Source organism: Dermacentor variabilis, chromosome 4, assembly GCF_050947875.1.
Source record: "Dermacentor variabilis isolate Ectoservices chromosome 4, ASM5094787v1, whole genome shotgun sequence".
Taxonomy (NCBI): Eukaryota; Metazoa; Arthropoda; class Arachnida; order Ixodida; family Ixodidae; genus Dermacentor; species Dermacentor variabilis.
This window is the reverse complement of record NC_134571.1, coordinates 864,848-876,968: the sequence shown is the minus strand read 5'-3', so window position 1 is coordinate 876,968 and position 12,121 is coordinate 864,848. Positions and strand designations below refer to the sequence as shown.

At 46.6% G+C, this 12,121-nt stretch overlaps 1 protein-coding gene across 5 annotated transcripts in view; it reads left to right on the top strand.

Moving 5' to 3' along the window:
• The window catches only part of tweek (transmembrane protein KIAA1109 homolog tweek), a 703,556-nt gene that overhangs the window by 191,091 nt on the left and 500,344 nt on the right, over nt 1-12,121 (top strand). For all 5 annotated transcript variants that reach the window (XM_075687924.1, XM_075687922.1, XM_075687923.1 and 2 more), the window contains exon 18: nt 3,797-3,922. In XM_075687924.1, the coding sequence (XP_075544039.1) occupies nt 3,797-3,922 (126 nt within the window). The remainder of the gene's footprint in view (nt 1-3,796; nt 3,923-12,121) is intronic.

The window sequence follows — 12,121 nt, the reverse complement described above, 5'->3', positions numbered from 1 at the left end:
CACATCAATATACCTTATTGAAGTGTTGGAAAGAATTCAAAATAGGGCAAGTTGTTTTATTTCTTTGCTCAATGAAGTATTATTCAAATCATTGAACTATAGTCACAGCCCTTAAACACTTGCCATAATATTGCCTGGCTATCATCATTATTACGTAAAATAATTTACTCTCACGGTTCATCCCTACCACACTTGCAACACCAAGTCTTCACACCACACAGTTTGCACAACAGTTCCAGCTATGCCTGTGTATATAGTGTGACACAGGTATTTCAATTTTTGCCACTGCCACGTGCCATCCGCCTCTGGAACAGCCTCACAGATAATATTTCTTCATTTACAAATCATGACACCTTCTGTAATAACCAGCAAAACGTTTTTCTGCTCACAACTAGTCAAATCTCAATATAATGAATCACACGGGAGAGCGAAAATCGTTAGTTATTCGGAAAGGTTGTGATAGTGAAAGCCTCAAAATGAACCATTCCGCCCATCAACCCATCAGTTCATAAGTTATCACCGTTTGAGCTATCCACGAAAACATCCTGAAAATGGCTCTCAGCCTGAGCTGTTCTATTTTCCATAGATTCCGCCACCACGCACAACCAAAGCAAATAAGAGTGACACATACAAAGCAGAGGCTGAGAAAACTTCTGACAAAAAGAAAGGTCCATGTCACTTCCAAAGCGTAATATTTATTGTTTATTTGTTTTCACATTCCTTGCCCATGGATACCGCAACTGTCTCACTTGAGGCGGACACCTGAACTATTCCAAAGTGCAAGCGTGTTAATGACATTATCCAGAAAGTGCAAAGTGTGACCGTGTGGCATCCCCATGAGTATCGAGGTTAGGTCATATTTCTTCGCGCGTGTAGCTAGTACGGCCACAGAAAGAAGTATCAAACAAAGAACTGTGCACAGAAAGAAGGGTGAAAGAAGGAAGAGATGCACCTCTGTTGCTAGGTGACACTTGCCTGGGTGGAGCATGCGCTCACAAAACCTGATGCGTCGTCGCCTCCAGAGTAGGTAACAAAAATTATCTCCTGCATTTTTTTTATTGAGCGCCGTCTCAGGTTTTTTGAATCCATGAGCCACGACATCTACTTTCTGTGCCTTGTCATCTGTTAGCCTAATGTTTCGGTTGCCTTGAAAGATACACGGAAATCTAAGAATCCCCAGATTTCGGAATATTAGTTGTCAGTACGGAGGCATTGTTAACATGACACGGAAACTGAATAACGATTGTTATTCTGAAAAGTTCAGTATTTGGAAGTTCATAGTACTGAAATATTTTTGCATTCAAACCATAAGAAGTCAGCTGGAGATACCTGAAAAGTTTGTTAATGGGGTGTTCGTAGTAACGAGATTCCACTGCAGTGTTTTTTTTTCTTTTTTGTTTTCCTTTTTGGCAAATTATGCATATGTACTTGCTTGTAATTCCAGTAACGCGTCATTTTGACCTATAGTGTTTCTGGTGTTGTTGCAATTATGTTTATTATTTTTTTTTATGAACACTGTGTGAACACTTTTGTAATGCCACTAATGTGTCATTACCCTCTGCAATTGTCGTCTTTGTGTTTGTTGTTGTTTTGATTACTTCATTTTACAAAAGTGCTAACTGTGTTCTTGAATACTTTTAGTAATACCGGTAGCGATAAACTTCCCTTTTCCAGCACTTTTTTTCTGTGCTTTGCAGTTTTACTGTTTCCTTTTTTCCGTGATTTGTCATGCCATTCTAAAACCTTTATTTTTAAGGTTGCATATTTGTTTCCTTGCCGATGTTTTGTAGTGAGATTGCCTCCAAGTGTAATTGAACTGCACCACATGCTCCCCTCACTCGATGCCTCTCTGGAGGCCTGTGAGATATTTCTAAATAAAGAAATCCGATACGCTCCTGTGGCCTCGACCATTGCAAAACATCCAAGTAGGCTAAAGGTCAACACGAAATAAATAGAGAAATTTTCTTTGCTGTTTGGTAGTAAAAAGGGGTTGAATGGGCATTTATGCATAAAAATATCTGAATAACAGTACTTATAAAGAAACGATAAATTATGGAAATGAATTGTGGGATCGTTCCCCACCTGCAGCAAGTTGTTTTTTCATCCACTTCATTTCCATTAACTTATCGTTTCTTTATTTCATTTATTAAGTACAAGTAATTATCACTTTAGCTTGACTCTAGCTGAAGTGGTAAGGGAATACATCTACTTAGGGCAGGTAGTGCCCACGGACCCGGATCATGAGACTGAAATAACCAGAAAAATAAGAATAGGCTGGGGTGCGTTTGGCAGGCATTCTCAAATCATAAACAGCAGGTTGCCACTATCCCTCAAGAGAAAAGTGTGTAACAGCTGTGTCTTACCAGTACTCACGTACGGGGCAGAAACCTGGAGGCTTACGAAAAGGGTTCTGCTGAAATTGAGGACGACGCAACGAGCTATGGAAAGAAGAATTATGGGTGTAACGTTAAGGGATAAGAAAAGAGCAGATTGGGTGAGGGAACAAACGCGGTTAAATGACATCTTAGTTGAAATCAAGAAAAATAAATGGGCATGGGCCGGACATGTAATGAGGAGGGAAGATAACCGATGGTCACGAAGGGTTACGGACTGGATTCCAAGGGAAGGGAAGCGTAGCAGGGGGCAGCAGAAAGTTAGGTGGGCGGATGACATTAAGACGTTTGCAGGGACAACATGGGCACAATTAGTACATGACCGGGGTAGTTGGAGAAGTATGGGAGAGGCCTTTGCCCTGCAGTGGGCGTAACCAGGTTGATGATGATGATGATGAATTTCCTCTATGTTGTCCTTGGTGTCAGTGTTTGTTGGCTTCTTATGATATGAATAATAAAAATTGGTCCCCTAGATTAACCTCCTTTCTTCTCTTTTAATACAATACAAGGATGTTTTGTGCAATTAGTGGTAGACTGCTAGTGACAGAATTTAACTGAGGAGTGCTTTCGCCATCGGGCAAGTGCTTGAATATTCCGGGGGAGTCGCTAATCATGTCGTGCATTTACCTCAATTTCTCTGTAATTAAGGCTCTGTTCGCGATAATATTGACGCCTTAGATAGTCTCGAGCGCTAATCTATTACTTTAGCTTGACTCATTATTTGCCTTTAGTGTCCCTTTAATAGGATGGTGGTGGATTTCGTTATCTTTTGCCATGCCAACCGAGGGCATCAACCTTTAGCATCCGCGCACAGTAGTGTCAGTGGACGCTACAATACCTATAGTCTGAGGCACTCTCTGCTTATAATACTTCAGTCCAGCAGTGCGCTTCCCAGCCCTCACCGTGTCTATTGCTATTCCATGGCCTCTAAGCACGAAATCGCCCAGCAACAAGCTTTCTAGACTCTAGCTTTGTTGTTTGTTTTCCCCATAGTGTTGTAAAAAAAAAAAAAAAAGATAATACCCTTCGGATCACCTTGCTCATAAACAAAACACCGTGTCACTTGGAAATGAAGGGCTGAATATCACCTTAGGGTTATTTTTGTAACCCTAATACCTGTCTTGGTTAAATGCCCGGGAAAATACCTGCTCTGGTAATAAATTAGTTTCAACAGACTGGTAGTTGCTGCTTCAGTGGAGTTTTCGTGTCAAGGTTTCCACATGCTGGAATTGCAGATGGGACTTCCTTCCTTTCTTCTCAATCCAGTAACGGTTGTATTTTACGTGGCTTTGTTGGTAGCCCAGAGTCAAACCTTACTGGTAGGCATTTTATGACATGAAAATGCATACTTAACTTGACGTATATTTCATGTTGTAATGTTGTCATTGTGCTTTGTCTTTCAGCTAGGACCACTAAAGCTCACCCAATGCAACTTACACTCGGACCAGACAACTTCAGGACTAAGTTTACAGCTGCGAGCTGTAAATGTAGCACAGTTCCTGCTGTCTCATGATGGACCTTGGCTCCAGGTACAACCTACTGTCCTTTTATTTGGAGTGTGTGCTGTGAAAGCTGAAGAGCTTCCTGAAATTGAACTTTTCAAACCATATGCTCTTTCATGACAACTTAAGTGAGCTTTCTTGATGGGCAACCTTCCTGTAATGTGTAGGGAACATATGACCTTCATTGTGTGAATCACAGTTGCATGAATTTAGCAGTAGCACCTAAACAATAATCAACATTCTAGTGCATTATATTTGAGTGAACAACAGACCAGAAAGATGCAGTAAATTGCTCCCATGCATTTTGGAAGTGGCTCCCATCTATTTGACACAGGTTACGTACAGTGGAACCCCAAATTCAGTCACTGACTGATCTTTCGGACATGCCCGACAATTCAGACACCTTCGCAGAACCGCCACGTATTCCATAAAGCCAATGTACAGGAAGTCTGAAATTTCGGACATTGAAAGCCTTCATTGTTCAATTTTCCAGACCTTTTGTCATAACCACAAGTCCAGAACAGCATTTATTGAAGCCACCACCACTGCCAATTTATTATATCGCAGCGTCGAACCAGCGCTCTCGCACGCCGATCCACTGGCAGCAGTAGCCACCGCTGCAATGCTAGGCTAACCGCTTTGATATCAAAGTTCGCTACCACGTCCTCTTGCATGCTGATTCGCTGGCAGCCATAGCCGCTGCGGCATTGCTAGGCCTAGCTGCTTTGACTATCGCTACCAAGCACTCTTGCACGCCAATTCGCTAGCAGCCGTAGACACTGCTGCAGTGCAAGGCCTATCTGCTTCAACGTTCGCTACTGAGCGCTCTCGCTCGCCGATTCACTGGCAGCCGTAGACAATGCAGCAATGTTAGGCCTTGCTGCTTTGATCTTTGCTACGAGGTACTCTTGCATACTGATTCACTGGCAGCCATAGCCACTGCGGCAGTGCTAGGCCTGTCTGCTTCAATGTTTGCTAATGAGCACTCTCGCTCGCCGATTCACTGGTAGCCGTAGACACCGTAGTAATGTTAAGCCTTGCTGATTTGATGCTCGCTACCAAGTGCTCTCGCATGCCTGTTCGCTTCCAGCTGTAGACCCTGCGGCAATGCTATAGGCCTAGCTGCTCCTACGTTCGCTACCAAGTACTCTCGCACGCAGATTCGCTGGCAGCTGTAGACACTGCGGCAGTGCTATTCCTAGCTGCTTCGACGTTCGCTACCAAGTGCTCTCACATGCCAATTCACTGGCAGCTGTAGACACCGTGGCAATGCTAGGCCTATCTGCTTTGACATTGGGTACCAAGCATACCTGGCGATCCACTGGCAGCATCAGCCACGTTGGCAGCGCTATACACCAGAACACCGTGAATTCAAAGCGCGCCGCCATATTGATGAGCGCTGGTCGCGCCATCTATCCCAAGCGCCGCGAAGTAGCAGGTCTGGGCTGCCACGCCGGGAGATGCGACCCGGCGCAAACGCGAAACTTGGGCTTTTCAGCTGGGCGGAAGGCGTGTGTCGCGTTTTTTCTAACCTGTCATTTTCGCTGTCTCGATCCAATCAAATTTCAAGACCTCATGCAAGTCCGCAATGGCCACACTGAGTGCTGTGCAGGCTGCAGAAGCGAATACATCGGGCAAGTACGCTATTACGTTTGTACAAACCGCGCGCTATATGCTAGAACACGTGTGAGCTGTAATATCTCCGCATTTTTGGCACGTAACCTGTGAAGAAATATACAGCACTGTGTTGGTGCCATATATTAATAAAGCACGCAGAACATTGTCCTCTGCACTTTCAGTTTGGTCTTGTTTGTCATGGTCACTACTGGGTTGGCCGCGTTTGGCAACCAACTGGCGAGGTCGTATGACAGGGCTTATAGACTGCCTGATTAGCAGACGCCTGCCCTTCACCACCTGCACATTGAAAACAAAATATATGTTATAGTAAGAACGGCTGTAGTTCTTTCCCATGCCATCACTGTTGCGAAGATATAAAGTCCTCTCAAAATGAAAAATACACCAGGCCAATTGTATTGTGCAACCACTTAAGAGTACAACATTCAGAACACAAGCCTACAGCACTCGAACAAGCAGTATATGAAGCTAAACCTGCACTCAATGGAAAATGAGGAACTACAGTAGTTATAATGTTCAACTACATGTGCAGTCAAAGCCCGTATAACAGGGTGAGCATGACAGATGCAGGTGTTGTACAACTGCTGCAAAAACCATGACAGGGCACATAAAATTACCATCCCTACTTAAAGCTGCATCATCAGGGACCCCTTTGTACAATACAACAACCACGCCTGCATTAAATTAGCCCCACCAACTGCAGCTACCTGGTATCAGACCTGTTTCGCCTGTACGAGGCCATATCGGATTGTTGGCGCTCCCTTAGAAAAGAAAACAATAAAAAAAACTGGCGAGAACGAGCAAAATTTTGTTACAAAATACAACAATAACTAACCACCTTATTTTCCTCGCTACATGAACGGAAAAATCTTGCGATTTACCCCGCATAACAGCCCGCACGCAGTTTAGAGCTCAGGAAGCTCAAATGAATTCGTTACGAATGACACCTGCAACACCGGCTCGCAAAGACAGGCGCGCTGCACGAACACTTTCGGCGACGAGTAGTCGTCGTTTACGTTTTTGTGGACGCATGCTACGTGACGAGCAGACTTCGGTTTACTTTCATAGCAATAACGCTCACTAGCAGGGCAACATTCTATTGCCTACAACTTGTCGTTCACGCTTAATGGTCATGCCGTGCACCAGCTGCAAGTATCGCTAACCGCAAACTCAACTGTTCCGCTTAACCGTCGGGAGCTCTGCATGACTGAAAACACGAAAAGGCTTGTCTTTTTGTTATAGCCACGGCGAAGCACCGGCACGGAATTCTGCTCTGTATGCTTGTCCAGAAAGTGCTCGGAGCAAACCTGCGTGTTACACATATTACGTTCGTAGGGCGCAAAGTTGAACGTGGCACCAAAATATACAGAGATCGAATACTCACTCGTGCATTTTCACTGGGTTGGTAGTTCTTCCTATTCACTGCAGCTATCCACCGGTGGCGCAGCTTGGCATTCTTCGTTGCGGATGGAAATCGGTGCAGGCTGAAAACACCGCACCGGAACGATTCCCTACGTGTGTTGTGCTCTTCGCAAACAGCGCTAAGCAACCTGCTCCTTTTGCGCTGGTTGATTTGGCATCCAAACATGACGCAATGATGCCCAGATGACTTCTTGTACTTTGGATCCGCGTGAACGGGCACATTTCCGCACTTTGGAGTCCTAGAGCTGACGCTTGCCATGTGTGCCGGTCGCCGGCGAACACACTTTGGCAGCCCAGTACAAAATGGCGCCGGTCGACCGGGCAACCCGGGTGCGAGAGTATGCGTTCGGTTAGTCTGGGTGCGAGGCTATCGTGTTCTGGTCTATAGGTCTAGCTGCATCAACATTGGCCACTGAGTGCTCTCACACACCAATTTGCTGTCAAGCAATAGCCAATGCAGCCATGCCCATGAAACTCAGAAGAGGCCAATTGATGTTTAAAAGATGTCTTGAACGGCGAATTCAAGATAGTAATGGTCTTGATCAAGACATTTTTGAGTCGTGGATGTCTAAAGGTACTAAGTTCTGCTATCGTTACGCTAAATAATGGTTAATGGACATCTTCACAAGAACAACTCAAAACTTTTGTAAGATATTGCAAAAAAAATTTTTGGCAGCATCTACAGTAACGCAAAACACAAGGGATGTCCACAGTTACAATTCATTATTAAATGAGGCATGGACATCAGAAGAAAGTGTATATTGTTGGATAGTGGTACACAGGTAGTTCTTCCAGATGTGAACTGTTCTTTCTTTCAGAAGTGCCTGCAGTGTAGCAATATTGTTGCATAAGTCTTAGTGGTCAACAGGCGCATTTTGCTAAGATTAATCATTGATCATTTCACTGGAGCAAAAACGTCAGCTATGCATGAAGTGCATCTTTGTTGACCAAATGTTGCCCTTCTGGGTCTCCTGAGAACTGAAATAAGTTCTATCAGGGAGACATTTTACTGAGGATGCTGCAGTTCAGGCAGCAATTACATGCTGGTTTCAGAGACAGGTAACAGATAAGCATGACGCCAGCATACAAATCACAATGCTGTGCTACAATGAATTCCTAAAGAATAGATGGTTCACACCTGGAAAAACAGTCTGCACATCACTCTATCCACCAATATAAACATTTCTTTCCGATGTGCATGAATCGTTTCATAGGCTTGGAAAGCTTTAATTTTTTTCGGGGGGGAGGGGGTGGGGTGGAGAGGGAGGCTGGTGCCCGACCAGCTTTCCGAATCCCATATCCGCATGCACGCACACACGCACACACACACACACACACACACACACACACACACACACATATATCTTGTAAAGGTGTTTATTAGCCACCAGCGGTTAGGCTGACCGTCAACACAGTGCACGGACTCTCAGCATGAGCGGTGTTCCCCGAAAACAGCGCTGGAGAGCGTGACCCACTAGAAAGCACTGGAGAAGATGGCCCACTATAGTCTTCCTCTCCTTCGCTGCAATTACCCCTGGGAATGAAAAGAGAGCTGGCCGGCAACCTAACAGCTCCTCACTATTAGTGGATCAGAGTACGGCTTGAGGCGATCAACATTGACAATGTCTCGTCCACGATGGCGCATGTCTGAGCACTGTTCAATGGGTTTGATCACGTACTTAACGGGGGGATGCATGCTCGACGATACGGTGTGACCCTTCATACTTGGGCAGTAGTTTTGAAGAGAGACCAGGTGCAGCAGAAGGAATGGAAAGTCAAACAGGCGCTCCAGGAAGGAAGGTGGATGCAGAGGTGGTGTCACCGCGAGTGCTCTTCTGGCGCTGTTGGTCATTGGAGGTAAAGGCCCACGTGAGATCGCTGCAATCTTCAGCATGTCTTGCCGTGTCAGAAATGGGCACACATTCAGATGCATCCGGCCGGTATGGTAGAATTGTGTCAGTGGTGTGTGACTGGTGCCTACCTTACAGTAAAAAAATGGGGGAAAAGCCGGTGGTGCTCTGAATAGCGGTGTTGTATGCATAGGCTACGTAGGGCAGAATGACATTCCAATTTGTGTGGTCGGAGGCAACACACATTGCAAGCATGTTGCCGAGCGTACTGTTGAAGCGTTCCATAAGGCCATTGGTTTGAGGATGGTATGTCGTAGTTGTGTGGGGAGCAATGTAGCACTCTTTAAGAATAGCTTCAACTACTTTGGATAGGAAGACACGTCTGCGATCACTGAGCACTTCCTCAGCTCGTCCATCATGCAGGATGAATCGATGAAGCAGGAAGGAGGCAACATCATGTGCTATAGCAGCTGGGTGGGTGGCAGTTTTGGTGTATCGCGTGAGGGGGTCAACCGCCACAATGGCCCAGTGGCTTCTAGCCGATGTCAGCGAAAGGGGCCCATACAAATGATGGAGACGCGCCCAAATGGCCGGGCAGGGCAAGGTAAAGGTTGCAGACTGGCTGGTGAGAGGAGGGTGGCGATTTTTGGCGCTGACAATCGGAGCAAAAGCAAACGAACTTCCGAACGTAGCTGTACATCGCTCGCCAGTAGTACCGCTGTCGAAGGCACTGATAAGTTTTGAAAACTCCCGAGTGTGCACGCCGCAGATTGGTGTAGAAAGTTGCGCATATGTTGGAATGGACACTGCGAGGTACTACTAATAACTACTGGTGCCCATCGGGGTTATAGTAATTGCATCGGTGAAGCACGTTGTTGTGAATGGCAAAAGGGTGAGCTTGATGATGCAGCGTATGAGTGGTTGGGGGGGCTGATGAACTAGAAAGCAAGTTTATAAGAGAGCTAATCCGATAGTCCTTGCGCTACTTGGTCGCGATTGCGGTAAGGTTGAGCGATGAAACAGTAAAGTGGGATAGTGAGCAGCAGGCATTGTCATCAGGCAAGGGAGAGCGTGAGAGGGCGTCAGCGTCAGAATACTGGTGTCTGTAGCGGTACAGCATGCAGATATCACAGTCCTGCAGGCGATGTGCCCATCGGGCAAGACGGCTTGAGGGATCTTTCAAGGACGACAGCCAACATAGTGCATAGTGATCCATGACTATATCAAATGGACGGCGATACAAATAAGGCCTGAACTTGGTGAGAGCCCAGATGATGGCCAGGCATTCTTTTTCTGTCACATTGTAATTGGTCTCAGCTTTCATAAGCGCACGACTTGCATTAGCCACAACATATTCAGGAAACCCCTGTTTGCACTCGGCAAGAACAGCGCCGAGGCCAACACCGCTGGCATCTGTGTGCTTCTCGGTAGGGGCTGTCGGGTTGTAATGGCGCAAAATTGGCGGAGACGTTAGTAAACGACTGAGCTTTGTGAAGGCCTCGTTGCACTTGGACTACCACGAAGTGAAGGGCATATTGCGTCTAAGTAGCTTCGTCAGGGGCGACATGCGCCGCAGGGGCGTCTGTGTGAGCAGGCGTTTGGTGTGTTGTGACACCACGTACCCGAGCACATGAGGGTTGGAACCTTCCGTGTGTAGCCGTGTGCGGCTCAACCATGTCCGGGGTAAGGGGTTCCTGGGGGTTGAGCTGATGCAGGGTGTTTGGACCTTTAAGGCCCCCTGGTGGAGGCAACACACCTCTTTGGCCTCGGCTTCACGTAGACGGCACCTCCATAATGACCTGCTTGGGGAAAATCGGCAGTCACCTTTTCCTGTCCGCCTCTTAAATCTTCATCAATCTCAATCACTTTTAATCTTTCCTGTCCTCTCCTCACTTATAACTTCCGAGATTCTTGGTGGCAAGGGTCTTGTGTGGCTAGCCAGCCTAGGTTATGCTATATTTGGTTATAGCAGCGATGTACGGCTGGCGTTGGCAGGGTTTCTCTTGCAGGAACTTCTGTCATGTTCCCCTGTTGGGCTCCATGGTGGGTGGTCGGCATCGCGGCCGAAAACCCCATCTACACTAATGGAAAACGCTTTCCCTAAACTCCCTGATCACCCTCAGAAACAAGGGCGCACCGAAGATGTCTTCCAGTTTTTCTGACAGCAAATCCAGAACTCCCCCATTTCCACGTTATTCACTCTGAAAAGTCAGACAAACCGGTGTGAGCCATTTCACCGGTTCTTGTTTCAAAGTCCTTGACTGATGTTTTGGTCTAGGTTACAAGGCGTCGAGGATTGCAAGCGGTGACCTCCTCTTGGAGCTCCACGATCAGAAGCAATATGAGAAACTACCGAAACTAGTGTCACTTGGGGCGACCCACAAAACGGTAACCTCGCACTGTACTATGAACACCACCCTCGGTGTTGTGTCAGACGATTTGCTTGAGCTGACTGAGGCTGAACTCTTTGAAGGCTTCAGTGAACAGAATGTCATAAATGTTAAACGAATTAAGATGAGGCAGGATAGCAAAGAGATGAAGCTCCTGATCCTCACCTTCGGCTCAAGTGTCCTGCCCGAGTCCGTGGAGGCCGGTTATATCAAACTTTGTGTTAGGCCATCATGTTAGGCCAATCCTCTCAGATGCTTTGAGTGCCAAAGGTTCGGCCACAGTTCACATAACTGTCGAGACCGGCTGACATGTGCCAAGTGCAGTGAAAATGAACATTCCTCTGAAACGTTCCAGAGCACTCCATATTGTGCCTACTGTGATGGCGAGCATGCCGCATACTCGTGGTACTGCCCGTCTTGGAAAAAAGAAAAGGAAATTATAACAATTAAAGTAAAAGAAAATATAAGTTTCAAGGAGGCATGCAGGCGGGTGTCATACCTGCCCAAGAACACTTTTGCTGATGTGACGCGTCAGGGGGCAGTGACACAAAGGCTTCTGGTGGCTGTCCGACCCACAAGCAGTGTGTCGGCGGTTACGCCATCTACCCCCGTGGTGGTTGCAGCTAGTGCTGCACCGCCACCCCAGTAGAAGGGGCCATCCACCTTTGGGCAGGTGGCCTTAAAGGTCTCAGCCAACGTTCTGAGACCTTCATGTCCAACAAAGCGCGCGTCCAGCGCCTTGCAAAAGGCGATGGACACAACCACCAGCAAGATGGCCCCACCAGCGCCTAAGAAGTCGTGAGGCTCTCTCGATCACTCCAAAAAAGACTAAACTCACGTCACGGCGCCTCTAAAGGGCCCGTGAACTAATTTCAATGTCTTAAACACACAGCACCCAACACATTTGCCATAATGGAGACACAAATACT